Here is a 20957-nt window from a genome sequence, read left to right as displayed (position 1 = left end):
TCTTACCTGGCTGATATCACTTGTCCAGGCAGCTTTCTCCTGGCGGGAAGGAGCCAGGAGAACAATGGAGAAGGACTGACCATCAGGAGGCTCAACCACAATTTTAAACTCCAGATGGTTAAATCCTTGACTTGCTGCATTGTCGGAAATAACAAACAACAAACCAAAACATTAGTCGCACCTCAGTTGAGCTATTATGCATGGAAAAAGGAAATAATGACTGAAGAAAGACACTCACAGTCTTCATCAGTGGCATCCAGTTCCTCAATCAGAGTACACTCGATCAGGGACAACATTCCTCCCTGCTGTTATTGGAAGAGAAAACACAGCTTAAGTTAGTTATGTCATTTTTTTATTTAGAAGAATATTTCCCAAAGGAAGAGGGAAAAGCAAAGTAAAAATTCAAAATAATCGTTAATATTATAATATGAACATTTCTAAATAAAAAATTAGGAAGCAGCTGATTGCTGTTTTTAACATTTCCTCAAATATTCCTCAAATATCCTTGAAAGGATAAAGAGCTGGTCCAGTGTACTGCATCCAGGACAAAAACTGGATTGTTCCTCCTGTATTCAAAGTTCAACTAATCTACATCCTCTCTTCTCTAGTACGGTGGCATAGACCTTCCAAGAGAGGCTGAGTAGTGTGAACCCCTATAGTTGGAGCAGATCCTCTGGTCTCCCTTCTTAAAGAGAGGAACCACCACCCCAGTCTGCCAAATCAGAGATGCTGCCCCATAGCTCCAGACAGTATTTCCAGAACCCCACTGGTTTGGCCAAAATCACCATGGCAGGGACCAACCACCTTGCAGCCACAGCTCCTTGCTACAGCCTCAGCAATGGAGGTGCTGAACAATGTCCATTTGGACTCAATGTCCCCAGCCTCCCTTGGAATGCTTTTGAAGTTCAGCAGGAGGTGGGAGTTATAGATCTCACAGATCAGGGCCTCTGCCAGGCGTTCCCAACACACCCTCACAATATGTTTGGGTGTGCCAGGTCTGTCCAGCATCCTCCCCCATCACCTGATCCAACTCACCACCACAGCTCCTCTCTTCACCCAAGTGTCCAGAACATGCAGCTGCAAATCTGATGATGCAATTACAATATTAATCATCAACCTGCGAACTAACATGTCCTGGTACAATGTGCACTTAGAGACATCCTTGTGTTCTCTGCAACTAACAGAGAAGGCGATCGTGGCTCAAGATTTGGGAGTTCGCCTTGTAATCGGAAGGTTGCCGGTTCGAGCCCCGACTTGGACAGTGTAAAGCACTTTCCTCAGGGACTAGTAAAGCGCTATATAAATACCGACCATTTACTAGAAGTCTGTGGCTTGGATCATATAGATATGGTTTGTATCAGACAGATAGCAAACTGAGGGGCTACACCAAAGCCTGGTGTGAGTTAAAAATATTTTGAAGTATGAATCATGGAAGATTCCAATAATAAAAATGTTGAGATGGGAATTAGCATATGTTTCCTTTAATATTTTTCCCTATTATCTTAAATCACAAGACCGTTATCTTTTGTGTGTGCTGATGCAAAAACAGAGCAAGGAAGGCATTCAAGTTTTCTGCTTTGATGGGAAATAATATTCATGAACATGCTAACCACAATGGAACCAAGATGGCTCCTTTTAGTTTTCATTTTGATTTTGCTCATTTTAACCTTGAAAAATGGTATAATTGTTGAACCTTTAAAGACCACCAGTTGGCTTTTACTATTGTTTTATTTTTGATATTATGCTTAGTGGTTTAAAACTTTTAATGCATCAGTGCTGGTTAGGTCTACCTTAGCAAAGAGTTTTCAAACCAAAGGGCACTGCCCACTGAATAAATAAAATGCAAAGTTGTGAACAGGTGAAGCTGACCTTGAGCAAGTGAAGCTTCCCTCCCGATGTTCGGGTACAGATGAGGAAGTGTTTGGTAAAGAGAAAACATTGTCGCTCTCCTTCCTTCCTCAGTGAGAGAGAGCCCAGGCGCACCTTACTGAGAACACCCCGTTCACTGCTGGATGGTAAATGGATGAGAGAACCTGCCCACAAACAATGAGAATGAGTAAACTGATTAAGAACTGGAATAACATGACTTGGTAAAGCATGAAATACAAAGACAGAAGCTCACCTTGTCTGACGAAAGTTTGACTTGTGTCTAAAAGGATGTCACAGCCCTCTACAATCATCCTTTCAATGGCCAAATTCTTCCTGATGTTCTCTGTGTCGCTGACTTCATCATGTATCATCCTGCCAAAACAAACAATGATGGATGGACAATGGATGTTCTGGGGCCTGTTCTTCGTACCGCGCTAAGTGAGTTAGCTGGATGAGATTGTTGACGATTTCGCGTGATCCTGGATCGTTCGGTTCCCCGAAGCCCATCCGGGACTTGCTGTCATAGCAACAGAGCCGTAAGCGTAAACCTGCTGGGGAGCAGGTTTACTTTATGTAAACAGGATTAGATCGCGGCCACGCAGGTATGTCCGCGTCATTCATACGAAAGCAACAGCGATATTCCACCACTGTTTCACCATAAATAAATAACATCAATGTAACTAAAGATAATGCAGCACTTGATCCTTTTATTGATTTCACACAGATACATACAGGTCATTCCCTAAAAAAGGGAAATGTACTATTAACATTCTATTACATGTATGTGATTATTACAGATGTAATTCATATTTCAGAGTAGTAATTGTAAATTACTTCGTGTAATCAAGATGAGAGACCACGGCTATAAAAGCGAAGGTGGATTTGGGAAGTCTGTCGCAGTCATATCCTGTCAGTTTACGCGAGCAACCCATTGCGGAAGGTGCAAGATTGATAAGGAGAGTCCTCAGAATTCAGCGTATATTGCGGGACAGACAGGATCCTTTAGCTCAGCGCGACAGTGTGCTCATAGAGAGATATCGATTTTCCCGTGAGGGTATTATTTACTTAACCAACTTGTTGACGAGGGGGTGCAGGACCACCACCTGTCTTTTTTTTTGCTCTGCCCTTTTCTTGGTTGCTGTTATGAACAAACAAACAGAGTATTCCAGGGTCTCTTTCCAAGAGACGACAAGCAATATAAGTGATAAATATTACCATTCTGTAGAATATTCTTATATTTCACTTTTACTTGTTCCCATGTTCTAGTGGGTCCTGTTGTGGCTCTAATGTGAAAGGGGATATAATATAACATATTATAATATAATATAATGTAATATAATATTGGATAATATGGTGTGATATTATAAATCTACCCTACCGCCTACTGGTGTTGGCCAGAGGGGCCGATGGCGCAATATGGCAGCCTGGCTTCTGTCAGTCTGCCCCAGGGCAGCTGTGGCTACAACCGTAGCTGCCTCCACCAGTGTGTGAATGTGAGAGTGAATGAATAGTGGCATTGTAAAGCGCTTTGGGTGCCTTGAAAAGCGCTATATAAATCCACTCCATTATTATTGTTATTATTGAATTACTTACGAGTTTGATTTGTCAGCAACTTTCTGCCAGCCCTCTCTCCTTGCTTTTGCAGCCTTTGCAGTGTTCCCTTGCGTTTTAATTAAACTCTGAAACTCCTGAAATCCCTCACTCAAGAGTTCTTGCTCTGCTGCCGAAAAATACCGAGCGCGCTCCTTCGACATTTTCGCCGACCAATCAAAGGGTTGCCGATCAATGTTTCTACTATCGATGCGTAGCCCCTGTTGGGCCACCCAGTGATCTCACATTACTTCATCCAGCTATACTAATCGTCAACAACAGGTGTGTTCGGGGAACCGGAATAGCGAGCTCAGAGTTAGCGCGATGATTTGGTCTTGGATGTTTCATTTGATCTTGGATGTAGTAAGCGACGTACGAAGCACAGGGCCCTGGTCTGCTAGTCATGCTCTTTAAAAATATTTTCCTTCATGGCTAATGTTAGTGTGCCTAGGTCTAGTTTTTATTTTGTTTGTTTATATTTCTAGCGCCCTAAGTTCTTTAGTATCTCCTGATTTCCAGTCTTAGGTTCTGTTTAATATGCCTTTCCTTTATTCAGTGTTATGCCTTTTTCATGTCTCTATCTCAGTGTCAGGTCTGCATCGCCATTCTACGTCCCATGTTAATATTTTCAGTTTTGCTTCCCCTTGGTCTTGTCATGTTCGATTACTCCCAGCTGTGCTCTCCTCCTGTGTCTAATTTCCCTCGTTATCACTCTCTGTATTTAAGCCCTCTGTTTTCCTTGATTTATCTATGATTGCCATCATTCTCTGCCGTGTGTTGTGTCTGCCAGCCTGGCTGCTAGTTATTTGTTTTCTCAGTTTAGTCAGCGTTTTGGGTTTTTTTGCTGTGCCTCCATGTTTGCCTCCAGAAATCTGCATTTTGGGTCCTCTACTCCTGCCTGCTGCACACAGACCATTACACCTAAAGCCTGTTGAAAGCTGACTATAACGAAGAGTAGACATCAACCTAATTCGATCCACGAACTCAGGTTTGCCTACAGCAATTTCATAGAAGTCCAAAGATTACACAGCCAGACATCCATCAAAGCTTAACATATAAACCTCCAAAATTAAAAATGACTGGTTTCTAATCCAAAATGTTTTTAAAGCTTGTTTGTAGCTTGACATTGTTGATTTGGTTGCCTGGCCCAAGTATTACTCCCAAACTTTTAAATTAATTTATTTCTGATCTATAAGTATTGAATAATTATTCCATAGTTTACTTACGAGGAACACACTGATACAGTTTGTGGGTTTATTTTTTTTTCCTAGAAGGTTTTGCTGTTATATTACTGGCTACATCATCAGCATGCACTTCACACGCTGCAGATTTAAACCTGCAGATTCCCATTTTGCAGTTTTTAAAGAATAATTGCAAACCATTACCTTTCAATACACTGCTCTCAGGATTAAAACAATGTCTTAAAATAGCATTCTTGTTCTGAGAAATGTAACTTTTTAAAGCAACAACATGACTCACAGTACTCCTACTACTTAAACAACATCTAGAGATTGCTTAACTTCTGTTAGATGGCGTGTTGCCATTTCACTTAAGTAGCTTGGTAGATACTTGTCTTTCATTTCATTTTCCACCTAATTATTGCCAGCATAAAATCTTTACCGTTCTCCTTTCAATAGCCACTTTGTTTCTAATATGATATGAAATCTAATATGGGGTAATTGTTTCTATATAATGAAGAGTTTAAGAACTTTCACTACTTTTCAAACACTGTTGTTGTTTTTATCTCTTCTTTTTTTTTTTGCACGCTCTAGTCTAGTGCACTGTCACTTTTCATGTACTACATCAGTACTGAGGCTATTGAGGCAGTTATGTGCTGCAGGTGAAGCCAATTTTAAGCAGAACACTGGTAACTCATGTTTATGTGGTTCATATAAACCTCAGAAACCAAATAACTGATTCAAGCTAACCATATTTTTATTATTATTATTATTATTCAACAACAGTCTGAGTATTTAATCAATACAATCATTTTCTTAAACTGTATTCATAAGCACACACTCACTTTGACAGTTCCTCCAGTTTGGATTTGGCAAACTCAAGACTCTTGCGCTCCACATGCTCATGAGGTGTGTGCGCCAGCAGCTCGTGGAGAGTTCTGATGTAACGGGGAATCTAAAATGTAAAAAAAACCCATGTGACTATTTGTGAAATACACACAGCACTTCTATAAGAATTAATTGTAAATGGTTAAACGATGAAATCCCATCCAAGCTATTCCAAAAAAGTTCCGAATGGGAAATTAACTTTTTAAATAAGAGACTGTGTGAAAGATCCACCACAGACCAAACCATGTACTCATGCTTTTCAGCATCTATTATTAATACGGTTGCAATACACTTCAGACGGCTGCAGCTTTGCAGCCACACACAACAACACCAACACTGCAGGACCTAGTTCAGCCTTTAAGCCGACGAGGCGTGATTGCAGATGCCGCTCAGGTGTCTGCCTCCCCTGCAGTGGCACTGCAGACCACGCCCCACCACAGACTGAAACGAAGATATTAGAGATCTTTGAATGACGAAAAAACAAAGTTATTTAGATTAATGCAAATAAATTTACTATCCTGCCATTTGAGCTCATACACAGTATATCAGTATATGAGGGCAAATATATCAGGTCAAGGCATTTAAAAGTAACCATGTTATATGACTAAATATTATACTTTGACTATATAACGCTGTCTTTATTTATTGTATCATCAGTGTTTGTTGCAAATTATTAAGCCTTACAGTTAAGCATATTACATAGTTTTTATAACAGCAGCTAATGGATTACATTGTTTAATGTAAAAAGTACCTGAAGCATTGGATAAGTGAGGAATGTCTCCAGCATCCGACCCTCGCAGGCTGCGTTGGATTCATACTGTTTCAGCAGCTTGTCAAAGTCTCTGTTCTGTTTACAGTTTGCCAGCACCTGAAGACTGTACTGGTGGTTACGCACAAACTCCTGGTAAATGTTCAGCATCGGCAGTAGAATGTCAAACAGGTCCGCTGGGTGTCAAAAAGAAGTTTAAAAGACAACATCATTGAAGGTTTTCTAGATTTTATTAAGCTTAAAAAAAAAAGAAGATCACATGTAAAAATCCAAGATGTATATTTAACCTCCTAGGACCTGGCGTCCACATGTGGTGGACATCACATTTTGGGTTGTCTAGACCCAAATACTAAATTTTGCTCTACAAGGGCATGCTATCCACTTACGAGGACATTATACTGCCACTGTTCTATCGAAATTTAAAACAAATGCCCTCAATTGTGGATCTCATTTTTCTCAGAAACAAAAATCGGGTAGAAAAAAAAATCTTGTAATTCTTTGTTTTTACATTCATCATGTCCCAATATGTCCAAATATCAAAGAGAACTTAAAATGCATGCCATTGAAGAGTTCAGGTCTTGCATACTGCATACTACACAATGTATTATCAAAAGGTTGTTCTACTATAAAAAGCAAAAAAACAAGTGATTTATAATAATGGGCCACTTTATTTGTGGCCCACACATATCTACTTTAGGGGTGCAACGATACACAAAATTCACGGTTCGGTTCGGTTCGATACTTTGGTGTCACGGTTCGATATTTTTTCGATACAAAAAAATGTTCATGCCTTTTTAATTTGTCATTTATTAAAATTATAAATATATATTTTAACTCAAAAGTACAGTTTTTAAATTTAACCCTAACCCTTGTGCTTGTTTTTTATTTTGACAGCGAATGCGCACCTGCGGACCACTTATGTGCAGCCCTGGTTATTTAGCTCGTCATATCGCAGCCACAGAAATTCTTTTGTCCATGAAACCATAAAGCTGCACTTTCTTTTTGCCTTATAGTCTGATTTGTCATAACGTCTCCGTTTTGTGGTAAGCTTTTCTTTGGCTGTCACTTCTTCACCCTGACCTGTCTTATTTGGCTCAGCAGAACTGAAATGCTTTTACACACTCACTCACATAAGCTCAGCGATTCTCTGTGCGATCAACCTCTCACATGTTTAAGCTTGCTGCGGGAGATTTCACTTGTCATGTTTGCATAGTAAGCTAACGATTAATAAGACGATGTCAGAGGAATTGGTGCACAAATTATCATCACTCACAGATCAGTACTGTCGCTCTCTATACACAGTTCACACGATTGCAAAGTGAAAGCAAAAAAACGAGCGCAAATTCAAACGCGACTTCAATATGTCACATATTGACAGTGGCTCACCGATGCCAATGACATAATTACCCAGCTACATTTCTGAAAGAATGCAAAAGCATTGACATATATTTTTCCTACAATAGCCCGACGGGCAGGGCAGAGATAGATTTTGGTAGCCCAACTGAAAAAATCGCTAGCTCCGGGACATCGGGCTAGCGATATTGCAAGCCCTGTATCTGATTGAGGAATCACTCATCGTTGGAAAAGAGAGTTTATTGCAGAGAAATGGCTCTTTCCAAAATAAAAGCTATACTATCCGCTTCTTCTGGGCTATATTCTCAGCAGCATAAGGAGAATCATGTGCTAACAGCTGTCTAAATGACTCGGCTAAAGTTAGTAGCATGCTTGCTTTTTTTTGTCTGCTTCCACTTGTCTTTGCACTAGGATGATGTCGGCGTAAATGTGCAGTCATATTCGTTGTGTTCCCACTAGTGCTTTCAGGTTAATCTCGTTGAAATGACCTTAACGCCACAACACGGCAAATCTCCGTTAACGAGCTACCGCCGATCGCTCTGTGCATGGGGCTAGACGGCCAACACGTTAACGAGCTAACTGCGCTAGCACACTAGTTCACACCAATGTAATTGAGCATTGCATGGCACATCCAACATACTGTTTTACTTTAGTCCATGACTCGCTTACCTTCAGGGTCATACGTCACATGAAAACCAAAATAATTCCAAACGCCAGATCTGAATGAGGGTGGGGGAGGTGCCCTGCGCTCTTCCTTCTGACTATGCTGTCTGTGTTGAGCGCTCACTGGATCTGCGCTGGACAGTGCAGCCTAGGCGGAGTAGTCGAACACAGATTCACTGAGTGCTCAACACAGACAGCATCGTCAGAAGGAAAATTGATAAAATAAATTACAAATGTTGTATTGTTCGATACATATGCGTACCGAACCGAAAGCACTGTATCGAACGGTTCAATATCGATACGAATATCGTTGCACCCCTAATCTACTTCATACAAATCATAATGCAGCAATTCAGTGCATTTATCAACGTGACCATGGTCAAGAAGACCTGCTAAATTCAAACAATGTATTGAATAAGCAAGATTTAAGTGACTTGATGCGTGGTATGATTATTGTCTGCAAACAGGCTGCTTTGAGTATTTCACACACTGCTGATGCACTGATATTGTTCTACATAACAATGTCTAGGGTTCATGGAAAATGGCCAGTGGAGAACATATCTGGCGCGATGCAAAAATATCTTGTTGATGACTTCAGAATAGAATGGCCAGACAGCTTCAAACTGATAGTAAGGCGACAGTAACTCACCTTGTTACAAACAAGGTATTTCTGAAATCTGAACACACAACACATCAAACCTTGAAGCAGATGATCTACAGCAGCAGAAAACCATACTGGGTGTTAGTCTTGTCAGTGAAGAACAAGAAAGTGAGCCCACAATTCACACAGGCCATCTGTCCTGCCATCTATCATGTGCCATGTTCAGGCTGATGATGGTGGTGTTCAGGATGGTTTCTTGGCACACTGTGGGCTCCTTAGGACCACAGCCTGCTTCAGTACTTTTGGTAACCCTGTTCATCCCATCACATTACATGTTTAGTTCAATGTACTAGAAATGGCCTCCACAATCACCAGATCTCAGTCCAATAGACCACCTTCGGGATTTGGTGAAAACGGGAAACGTGCAACCAGCTGCATGCTGCTATTGTGTAAATGTGAAAATCTCAGAGGAATTCCAGCACTTTGTTGAATCACTGCCATGAAGAATTAAGGAAGTTCTGAAGGCAAGCGTAGGTCCAACCCACAACTAGACAGGCACACCTGATAAAGTGATCAGTTTGGTTGATCTCCCTTTCAAGTTATCTGTTCAAGCATTCCTGCATCAATCCCATGTCTTCTGCTAATTTGCAGATCGATCCCTGTTTGTCCCATTCTGACCAAAACAAAAATCCATTAAACAATCTAATTTTGCATTCACCTAAAAAAAAAACTTTGCAAATAATCCTGCTCCTTTGATATGCTATGAGCAGGCACCTGATGACACATGCTGCACTTTAGTTCATTTGCACCAAAAGCTCTTCCTCAGATGCCTTAGGATGTAATAGTAGAAGTTTGCATCCATTAATGGTGAACAACCCAGTGAATCTAACAAAGAAACCATTAACACACTCCCGGTGAAAGCTCCTGCTGGCTTCATGTTTCCAAACTTAAAACTTCTATTTGTTTTCTGTCTTGCTGTCAGAAACTCAGTTCTCATCATTAGCCTTGACCATCGTAAATGAAAAATGGAGAGATTCTTGTACAGCACTTTCTACTCTACCACTCAAATATATACAACATGTCTAACTCACCCATTAACACCGGCACTTTTTTCCATGCTTTTTCTACCCACGTGCCTTCTATCCAATCAAGATTTCAGACAGCAACTTGGGGTGGCTGTAGCTCAGGAGGTTGAGTAAGTCATCTACTAATTAGGAGGTTGGTGGTTCAATCCCTGACACTGCTGCAGTCTACATGCCAAATATTCCTGGGCAAGATGCCATTCCTAAGTTGCTCTTCAGTGCATCCATTGGACATATGAATGTTTGTGTGAATGTTAGACAAAAAGCACTTGCATTAAAAAAGTGCTTGACTGAATGAAGCAACTTGTTGACTACTCAGGAAGTGCAGAAAAGAACCAGTTCATTTATCATGTACCACTCTAGTCTACTTCCACAGACCACCCTGTTCTATGCAAGCAGTCAGAAAGCTCCACTGGAAGCTTTGATATACAAGGAGATGAGCTACATGTAAATCAGAGGTGTGGTTTTTTTTTTTTGTTGGTTTTTTTTTGTCTCTATACATGTAGTAGTAGAACCTTCTGACCACAGCTTATGTTAAAAAAAGTGTAAGCTTGGAAACACTCACCCAGAACTAGAGTAGGCCAGTTGGCAATTCGGGCCTTCAGACCTTGATGGAAGATTTCATGCAGAAACATGATGGTCTCACTTCATAGCGAAAGAGAGGGAGAGGGAGAGAGAGAGAGAGAGAGAGAGAGAGGAGTGAGTTCAATTCACCAAGAATGAGTTTAGTAGTATAACTATAAGGCCAGGAAGGCCGCAAGAAGGATCTAGGTTTGGTGCGTTACACCTAGACAGTTTATAGAAGCCGTTTGCTAACCAGGCTGGCAAGTGTTAGCTGATGACTTACTACATTCTCATATTTGTTCAGAAATTGATGTGTGACATCAGTATTTTATATCTAGTATATAGTTTATTACAAACTTTATTATAAACTATTACAAACAGCTGAAATACAGGATTTGTGTGAAAAGTTACGCAAAACAAAAAAAAGAGAGTTGCACCTGTTGAGGAAGATGCTGCTAACATCATCATGGCGAATGGGAGGTTTCTTGGAACTGGCAGCCATGCGGAGCGGCCTAAGGAAGCAATTCACCAGGATGGAAAGCTGCTGCACGTATTCTGTCTCTGCTTCCACCATGTTGAACACAATATGGTTCCTCTTCCTCATGCTCTCAGCGTGAGGGGAACAGATATAGTCCTGGACAATGATTTTCCACTTCCTCCGACACAGCCAGCCACGCATGAAACTCTGCACCTGTATAGCCATTGCACACTAAGTTTCTCTCACAACCTTGTCTCTCTACATTTTAATATGCAGTTACAATTCTTTACCATTTTAATTTTTTTAATATCGGGGTCTTCCTCGTCTTGGTTGTTCTGGTGCGGCTGCATCCTTTCCTTGGCTTTGTTCAATACTGTAATCTGCAACAACACAACAACAGCGTCCATATGAAAAAATGTGCAAAATATAACAAAATATAAAACATTCATGGGAACATTTTAAAAGGTAAAAAAAAGAAAAATCCCAAATAATAGGCCCCAGAATCAGTGGAGTCCTGCTGTGATTTAATTTAGGAATCTGCATGCTTTGATTTTAGAGTGCATGTGGGTGCCTGTGTGTGACAGTATGTGCATTTATGTAGCCATGCAGATGCACTCATGCATACTTCTGCTTTGAGCCTCTCAATCTCTGTGTCCTGGTCCTCCAGCTGAGTACGAAGCTGATTGGCTGCAACCTTCTCAGTCTCCATGATCTGGTCCAGATGGATGTACTTCTGCATCAGGATGTCACGTTCAATGATGATACCAGAGTAGCTAAAAGGAGCACAGGAGGACAGTACTGAAGTCGGTTAGTGTGGTAATTTAACATGTACAGAGAGCTTTGTGTGCCAATTTGTTTTAGTTATAGACTTAAACGAATGATCAGGCAGTAACCTGATATTATTGACACCTGCAGTAATATGTCATTGTGGGCAAGTAGAGGCATACTTTCTACTGAATGTTACACTAAAAATAGGAAAGACACAGAAAGTGAGACCAGAGAAAAACAGAGGTCGAGTTACGAGATCAAGTCTGTGATGTAACCATGCAGCACTACAGCACCAGTGTGACCTAAATGTGAACCGCTGCGAGCAGAAAGAACACACACTTGCACACAAATGCACACAGGCATGTTAAACAAATATGGAACAACATGAGGTAGTAGTGTCAAATCTGCATAAACACACAAAAAGAGCAGAAGGTAGAGTTTGAGTCGCACTTTTCAGCACAGCACATTTTCTCACAAAAAGTGTAGGAACAACAAGATGAAATTGTGGAACATTTTTACTACAAGATAATAAGAAAGAAAAGATTTTCATTGTAGTGGAAGGTAGTGAAACAAACAGCATTATCATGTACATACATATTTCATTACAAATAAAGGCCCTGTGTTGTCAGTTTTACCATCAAAATGTACCAGAAGTATCAAGAGTAACTTCTGCAGTATTATGTTACACCTAACATTATAAGAAATGTCTTCATCCCTGAAATGCCTTCATTTGATCCAAAACACAAAACAATAATACCTAGAAAGAAAGACAACATTTCTCTCAGGAACAGAGAGGGGGGACAGTCCAGTCTCTATTCTCTATTCTGCACACCTCAGAATTCCACTGAATTGTGCTAACAGCACACTTTACTTTTTGAGGTTCTCCGAATCTCACTCGCACTGACTAAGCTGTAAAACTGTGAGGAACCTTGGAGTCATTTTTGACCAGGACATGTCCTTCAATGCATATATTAAACAAATATGTAAGACTGCTTTCTTCCATTTGCGCAACATCTCTAAAATTAGAAATATCCTGTCTCAGAGTGATGCTGGAAAACTAGTTCATGTATTTATTACTTCCAGGCTGGACGACTGTAATTCATTATTATCAGGAAGTCCTAAAAACTCCCTGAAAAGCCTTCAGCTAATCCAAAATGCTGCAGCAAGAGTACCGACAGGGACTAGAAACAGAGAGCATATTTCTCCTGTTTTGGCTTCCCTTCATTGGCTTCCTGTTAAATCCAGAATTGAATTCAAAATCCTGCTCCTCACATACAAGGTCTTAAATAATCAGGCCCCATCTTATCTTAATGACCTTGTAGTACCATATCACCCTATTAGAGCACTTTGCTCTCGCACTGCAGGCCTACTTGTTGTTCCTAGAGTATTTAAAAGTAGAATGGGAGGGAGAGCCTTCAGTTTTCAGGCCCCTCTTCTGTGGAACCAGCTTCCAGTTTGGATTCGGGAGACAGACACTATCTCTACTTTTAAGATTAGGCTTAAAACTTTCCTTTTTGGTAAAGCATATAGTTAGGGCTGGATCAGGTGACCCTGAATCCTCCCTTAGTTATGCTGCAATAGATGTAGGCTGCTCGGGATTCCCATGATGCATTGAGTTTTTCCTTTCCAGTCACCTTTCTCACTCACTATGTGTTAATAGACCTCTCTGCATTGAATCGTACTTATTATTAATCTCTGTCTCTCTCCCAACCGGTCGCAGCAGATGGCCGCCCCTCCCTGAGACTGGTTCTGCCGGAGGTTTCTTCCTGTTAAAAGGGAGTTTTTCCTTCCCACTGTCGCGAAACTGCTTGCTCATAGGGGTCATATGATTGTTGGGTTTTTCTCTGTATCTATTATTGTAGGATCTACTGTCGCCTCAAGGCGCTTTATATTGATAAAGCGCCTTGAGGCGACTGTTGTTGTGATTTGGCGCTGCATAAATAAATTTGAATTGAATTGAATTAAGCTACCCTCCATAACTGGACGAGTAAATGGTGGATAGAAAGTAATTATGTACTTACATGATGGATGCAGGTTGCTGATGAACTACAAGGATAAGTTACTTTAGTTGTTGTTAAACTGAAGTGTTAAGCAGTTATTTTATACTTTTAGTGCAAGTTTTCAAGGAAACTAATACCTAGACTACTTTTGTGCTTACATTTGGCTTATAGTATATTGTGTCATGGATATAATATCATATGTAAGATTAAAACAATAATCAATGGTAAGACTTTGAGCAGTAATGAAGGAGTGGTCTCTAACAGACACGTTGATGGTTTGGAGGAAATGATTACTGAAGTTAACTCAGAATCAGAATCAGTATCAATCAGGCGGAAAGAAAATTAGTATCAATAGTATAGATAGTATGTGTGATGTTTATGAGTCATTTCTTTCGCAACTGTTAAAACCTCTGAAGAAATTCATGACGTCATTACTAGTTAAGTTCCAACAGAGCTCTGACTCTTGGCCAGCATGGCTTCAGTGCTAGAGAGAAAGGTTTTTCTTATTTTTTTCAATCAGTGAGGAGTAGTACGGCTTCTTAGCTTCACAGTTGGCTTTTTTATAGAGCAAAAAAGCTTTTTTCCACAAAATAAAGATCTTCTAAATTAGTGAGATGTAATTTTTTACGCGTTACTTATGGGTTATCTACTTTAAGGTTCACGTTGAGACTCTAAAACTACCCTAGCCCTCTGATGCATAGTGGTCACTGGAGTGGACAGCTACTAAAACGTACATATCTCTTTAATGCATTGGTTTCTATGGTGGAACTGCATATTAGCCTCTAGAGTGCTCTCTGCTGCCATGCTCCATTGAGGTCAATTCAGTGTTCAGTTAGTGCAACTGCAAGTAAATTTCCTCTGAATCAAAGATGGCAGACAAACTGTCACCCCTGCCGACCACTGCTGGCATATCCTGTCAATCCTTCTATGCTAAAAGAGCCCAACAGGTAAAAAAAAAAAAAAAAAAGATGATATGCAGTAACATCTAGGGAAGGATATTATCTGTTTGGAATAAGAAATTGTTGTGTCTAATATGTAGAAAACTATGATGAACCATGTGTCCAATGAAGTGGACATCATGCATTACCCACTATATTTTTTTTAACATAAGTCATAAATTGTCTCACTGTTTTTTGGGACTGTTTTGGTTATGAGTAAGCATATAATTGTTACATTTATAAACTACTCATTTAAAATATATATTTTTGTGCAGATCAGCTGTAGTTTGAGTTACTATAATAATTATTTTATCATATTTTGTAGACTTCAAATGCAGCAAAGAATAAGGCAGGGTACAGAATAGTCCAGGAAATTCCATCCAGCTCCAGTGATGATGATTTCATTGATGAGTGCAGTGATGATGAGTTCAGTGATAAGTCCAGTGATGATGAGTGGCTGCCAGAGCAGAACAGAGACATAGGAGCTACGGATGATGAAGACACAAACAGTCAGGATGCAGAAAGTGAGAACGATGAAGGGCAGGATGAAGAGGAAGGTCAGCATGATCAGGGAGCTGTGGGAGATGGGTACATGGCACCTGACCATACTCAAGCCCGCAAAAATATTTGGAAAGTCCAAGACAATGACTTTGATGGAGACTTGCCTCCTTTTCTAGGAGAGTGGAAATTGAATGTGGAGGGGAAGGATCTCATAGATTTCTTCAGACATCTGTTTCCAGCAGATCTAATTGATAATATAACATACAACACCAACTTGTATGGGAAAGAACTGTCAGTAACAGGAGAAGAGATTCACCCTCCAGCAATGCAAAAGAGGAAGACCCAGTGGGACCCCACAACCCGTGAAGCGGAGAGCAGTCACCAAAGTAGCCTGTGAGGTCAGGTTTGCCACAGGATATCACTGGCCCCAACTGACCGAGGTGAAAAATGCAAACAGATGCCATGATGTTGCGTGCACACGGAAGACCAAATACATCTGCATGCAATGCTGTGTGCCATTGTGCCCTGGATGCTTTGCAAACTTTCACACAGCCTAGCTGTGATGAACATAGAAGTGTTCGGAGATGCAGAGACTAAGATGTCAGTTTGTGTTTTCTTCCAGCATGCTAATAAGGGCTTGGTAATACTGTCCTGCATCGTTATAGAACTGTGTAGACTCAAAAATGTTTCTCTTGTTGGAGATAGTTTGCCATATTCAGGTGTAGGATTCACAGCTAGGACTGTTGATTGGTTTTGTTATTTACGTCTAAACATTGGGGCCTTATGAGTTGAAAGTTCCAAAAAAATTGCTGAGATGTTTTTCAAAGGATACAAGCAAACAAGTGTTTGTATATTTACAATAGAACACAAGGTAATTAATTTTTACAGTAAATTCACAGTATTTCATGCTAAGTGCTCGGGCGCATGTAGTCCACTGGAGTGGACAAGTTTATAACTTTATAAAAAAAACTTATTTTTGGGAAAAAAAGAGTTGGACATTTTTTTTCATGTCCTGAGAAGAATAAAAGCACTTAAGAAAAAAATCTTGACCAAGGCTTTCATAATTCATGCATCAGAGGGCTTTAGAGCCCCCGAGAGCAGCCATTTGGCTTTTCTACCTTTAAAACTCGCCTTCCAGCCAAATGGCTGGTAGGTGTTTAGCTAGGCTTTAGCTTCAGCCAAGTGGAAGCTAAATTGGCTAGTCATTCATATGTAAATTAGGTTGTTACATGAGAATTCTGGAGGGGAGTGGGGGTGTGTGATTGAGGGTGTGGGGGAGCTGCTAAAAGCTGTGCACTTCCTTTTGTGTTTCATCTTGATGCATTCTCAATCATCAAGGGAAATAAATCTCCAAAAGTCACCAACTTGGAGTGTTTCAGTTTGCCATCTTAGGGAGAAATCAACACACATGGGTGTATGTCCTTTGTTGCTGAGATTTATTGATAAAAACAGTACAAAAAACCAACCATTTGTACACATATTTACAAATAATAATAAAAAGTGAGTGAGTACATTTCAACATTTTCAGCAATCACTCACAATCCTGGCACTGCCATGGTATCTGTAGTCTGCATTTACCACATGTGTATCTGTAGCAGTGAACACATCGCACAGTGGCATGATTGTTCTTGCATTTGTGTTTGACCTGACACATGGCTCTTTTTCCAGGGCTAGGTGTGGAGGGTTGTGTCCAAAGCAACTGTTCTTTTCTTGCCTTCTTCCCAGCTTCCCAACACTACCAAAAGGAAGCCAAACACTGTCACCCTTTACAACAAAACAAAGTGTGGCGTGGATGTGATGGACCAGATGGTTCGGGAGTACACTGTCTGCAGAGGAACACGGCACTGGCCAGTTGCCGTGTTTTACAACATGATTGACATGGCAGCACTGAATGCACATGTGCTGTATCAAGCATACACCGGGACGAAGGAAAGACGGGTGGACTTCCTGGTGGAGCTTGCAAGAGAGTTGGCTCACTCTCATGTAGCTGGGAAAAAGGCAAGAAAAGAACAGTTGCTTCGGGCACAACCCTCCACACCTAGCCCTGGAAAAAGAGCCATGTGTCAGGTCAAACACAAATGCAAGAACAATCATGCCACTGTGCGATGTGTTCACTGCTACAGATACACATGTGGTAAATGCAGACTACAGATACCATGGCAGTGCCAGGATTGTGAGTGATTGCTGAAAATGTTGAAATGTACTCACTCACTTTTTATTATTATTTGTAAATATGTGTACAAATGGTTGGTTTTTTGTACTGTTTTTATCAATAAATCTCAGCAACAAAGGACATACACCCATGTGTGTTGATTTCTCCCTAAGATGGCAAACTGAAACACTCCAAGTTGGTGACTTTTAGAGATTTATTTCCCTGGATGATTGAGAATGCATCAAGATGAAACACAAAAGGAAGTGCACAGCTTTTAGCAGCTCCCCCACCCCCTCATTCACACACCCCCACTCCCCTCCAGAATTCCCAGATAACAACCTAATTTACATATGAATGACTAGACAATTTAGCTTCCACTTGGCTGAAGCTAAAGCCTAGCTAAAAGCCTACCAGCCATTTGGCTGGAAGGCGAGTTTTAAAGGTAGAAAGGTAGAAGGCTGGGCAGTGCTGCTCTCGGGGGACTCTGAGTGCTAGACAGGTAAAGCCGTCTGGTGCTGGTTTAGCTCAGTGGTTGAGCTGGTAACCATATGTTACATGGCCTGAGTGGAGCAATGCAGGATTGAGTCTGACCTGCAGCCCTTTGCTGCATGGCTTTCCCATCTCTTAATAATAATACATTTTATTTAAAGGCGCCTTTTAAAATACCCAAGGACACTATACAGAACAAATGAGACAGGCATAAAAAAAGGAAATAAACACACTCTTGCTCTACAGCAGGTATTTTTCAGAGTTTTATGCTACATGCCCTTCCTGATGCAACCAAGAGAAATTTGAATCGCTGGCTGGAATTAAACTAAAAACCTTTCACTTACAAGGAAATATCTAAACCACTGCAGTATGGAGCCATTAGAAAGATCAAGTCGTATACAGATGAAAATACATAAATTACAATATTTTATAACATTGTAAAAGAGTGAAAACTCTTGTCACTTCATACCTGGCCTGCTGGATGCCCCCCACCCATTCATTGCAGTCCAACTCATCCTCTGTTCGCATCTCTAGAGGTTTCTGCCCATCGTGGCCAAAATTGACCATGAAGTAGTACTATGTGAAAGAAAAGAGACAAAAAGTAATGTGACTTCATGCTTGGAAAAAAGATCTCTAATCTTAGGTCAGAGTATTTTTTTCAACAGGTTTATTCAGGCTTACAATCTAGACAATGACAGAATTATTATATGTTTTTAACTCAAGTTTAATGAAACTACATTAATGTATGTGTGCAACATACAGTCCAAATCAAAAGATTAAGACCACTTGAAAAATGGAAAAAGAAATACTATTTTGCGTGATTGGATCTTAACAAGGTTCCAAGTAGAGCTTCAACATGCAACAAGAAGAAATGGGAGTGAGACACCAACGCACTTTTAATTTCCCTTTTTAATTTCACTTGTCTTGTGAATTCTTGCTTGATGTCATTTTTTGTTGCTATTATCTTTTGTTTGTTAAAGGTCTAGTGTTGGACACATAAATAATTCAGTGACAAGGCCAGGAAACAGTCCAGATTTCAATCCAGCTGAAACTCTATGGTGGAAATCGAAAGAAATTGTCTTTGACAAGAGTCCTATAAAGCTGATCTCTCAAAAGAGAAAACTAGAACCAGCTTAAATATAATTTTTTATCAGTAAGTAAATGCCTCAAAAAGCCACTTTCCTTGTATGTCTCAAAAATTAGAGTTTTTGTGTCAAATCTGTTATTTGTTTATTGGCAACAAAGTAGAAAAGATGAATGAACATCCTCCAGCTGCGGTGATAAATTCCATAATTTAAGCCAATTGTTATACACCTTGTATACACGGACTAATGAAAATAACTGTTGGCTGCAGCCCTAAGGAACATCCACACTTGGTTCACATTTTCATATTCAGCTTCCTCGTCAGAGTTCTTGCCCCAAGTAACAGCACAAAGAGCACAAGTAACACTAAAATAGCACACAGAAAACAGACCTGCTTCCTCATGAGTGGAGGTAATAATTGGAAGAGTACAAGGACTCCACTTCAAAATGAGAATTAGTGCAAATAATACGAAGTACATACAGATGCACTTACACACATGCATCTGTAAAGATGAGGACAAAATGATTAGTATCCTCCTAAGACCTGAACGCTTCCACAGCATGCATTTTTAATTTTACTTTGCTATTTGGGCTGATTGGCACCTGATGAATGTAAAAACAAAGAATTACCACTTCTTTTTTTTAACCTAATTTTTCTTTCTGAGAAAAATGAGATCTACATATGAGGACATTCGTTTTAAATTTTGATAGAACAGTGGCAGTATAATGTCCTCGTAAGTGGATATCAGGCCCTAAGTATTTTTGTCTGGACATTCCAAAATGTCCACATCCCAATAGGAGGGTATTACCCCTAGTTTTGTCAAAATTTTCAACAAGGGCAATTCTAAACATACTAGTTTTCTTTAAAGTATTCTTATTATTGTTATTATTGTTATTATTATTATTTCAGAAAAAAATTACTAGGGTCAACATTTTTAGCCCATGAAAATCTTTTCTGTGCAATGATGTTCTTTAGTTTGGTTATCTCCACACACAGTGTAAAACTTCAGCAAGAGTTGTCACTTAAGAAAGCCACACAGTACAGAACTCTCCTGGAAGAGGTTTGGAGTAAAAGATTGCAAAGAATCAGGAAAGAAAACTAGAGAAAAATGTGTCTTAAGACCCTTAGAACAACTCCCAAGACTCGAGCAAATGAATGAGAAAGTCGGGAATTGTATTCTCAAAGGCAGACCCAGGCACGGCAGACCCAGGACTGGGCCAGCAGAATGAGGAGCTGGCCAGAATGGTGGCCGAGCTGGCGGCCACGCAGCAGTAGCAGGTGGTGGTGGTAGCACGCCGTTGGCAGGAAGAGGGGCTAGGGATGCCTGCTCCCCTCGCGGGGGGAGGGGAGCAGGATCAGCCGGATGGCTCCCTGGCCTGGCGATGGGGGTATGTGGCGGGGCGTGGCCTGTGGTGCTGTGCAGGGAAGGTGGACGCACCTGCGCGGCTTCCACAATCATGCCTCGCCATCTTAAATATGGGACTGGGTCCTGACTGGGTTGGTGGTGTTGATGTGCACAGAACAATAAAAATGTACAGTACACAACTGGGTCATGTTCACAGTCATTCATTTGTTTGTGAAGCTAGTTTTACAGCAAGGTCTTAATGGAAAATTTCAAAAATAAATAGAAATTTGTTAAGGATTCTGTGAGCTCACAATCAACTATCCTGTGAGGTCGCTGAGCCCCTTCTGCATTTAGAGAAAATGTCTCCAGGTTTTCTCCCACTTTGCCTCTGCAATCTAAGGCTGAGATCTTTGCAGTTTTAGAACTCTGATCACATTTTTCTGAGTATAATCTGGATGTATGATTATAATTATGCACATGGTTTTTGCTGATTTTTTCTTTACATTAGCATTAGCTGGCCGTCCAGTTGATATAGATTGCTGCTGCCTCTGCGGTAAAAGACTGCCTAACTTCTCATTTTAAAGCCAATTTGTTCTCTTTTTGTGTCGTTTCTGAAGACAACAATACCACCATTGACTCCTAAGC

General features: G+C 40.5%; 2 protein-coding genes across 2 annotated transcripts in view; one reads left to right on the top strand and one right to left on the bottom strand.

The window, feature by feature from the left end:
* rasgrf2a (Ras protein-specific guanine nucleotide-releasing factor 2a) overlaps nucleotides 1-20957 on the bottom strand; it is a 47908-nt gene that overhangs the window by 21562 nt on the left and 5389 nt on the right. The window contains exons 2-12 of the mRNA XM_085414563.1: nucleotides 18353-18459; nucleotides 11661-11808; nucleotides 11326-11415; nucleotides 10995-11248; nucleotides 10559-10638; nucleotides 6277-6470; nucleotides 5483-5592; nucleotides 2123-2241; nucleotides 1870-2033; nucleotides 239-305; nucleotides 7-134 (exon numbers count right to left, since the gene is read on the bottom strand). Coding sequence (XP_085270689.1) covers nucleotides 7-134; nucleotides 239-305; nucleotides 1870-2033; nucleotides 2123-2241; nucleotides 5483-5592; nucleotides 6277-6470; nucleotides 10559-10638; nucleotides 10995-11248; nucleotides 11326-11415; nucleotides 11661-11808; nucleotides 18353-18459 — 1461 coding nt within the window. The remainder of the gene's footprint in view (nucleotides 1-6; nucleotides 135-238; nucleotides 306-1869; nucleotides 2034-2122; nucleotides 2242-5482; nucleotides 5593-6276; nucleotides 6471-10558; nucleotides 10639-10994; nucleotides 11249-11325; nucleotides 11416-11660; nucleotides 11809-18352; nucleotides 18460-20957) is intronic.
* On the top strand, nucleotides 14500-15639 carry LOC146666488 (uncharacterized). The gene is made up of 2 exons (XM_085411487.1): nucleotides 14500-14750; nucleotides 15067-15639. Exons 1-2 carry the CDS (start codon nucleotides 14673-14675, stop codon nucleotides 15637-15639), a joined length of 651 nt encoding a protein of 216 aa, XP_085267613.1. The 5' UTR covers nucleotides 14500-14672.

The sequence above is a fragment of the Rhamphochromis longiceps genome, linkage group LG7 (assembly GCF_057381845.1).
Source record: "Rhamphochromis longiceps isolate RC_006_pf linkage group LG7, R_longiceps_female_GT1.1, whole genome shotgun sequence".
Lineage (NCBI taxonomy): Eukaryota > Metazoa > Chordata > Actinopteri > Cichliformes > Cichlidae > Rhamphochromis > Rhamphochromis longiceps.
Note: the sequence above shows the minus strand (reverse complement) of the source record. Positions and strands in the feature narration are given on the sequence as shown.

What these genes read in the sequence shown, in the direction of transcription:
- LOC146666488 (XM_085411487.1), top strand. Translation starts at nt 14,673, where the DNA reads ATGGCAGACAAACTGTCACCCCTGCCGACCACTGCTGGCATATCCTGT. An exon ending in ATGCTAAAAGAGCCCAACAG is followed by an intron (nt 14,751 to 15,066) that starts GTAAAAAAAAAA and finishes CATATTTTGTAG; the next exon opens with ACTTCAAATGCAGCAAAGAA.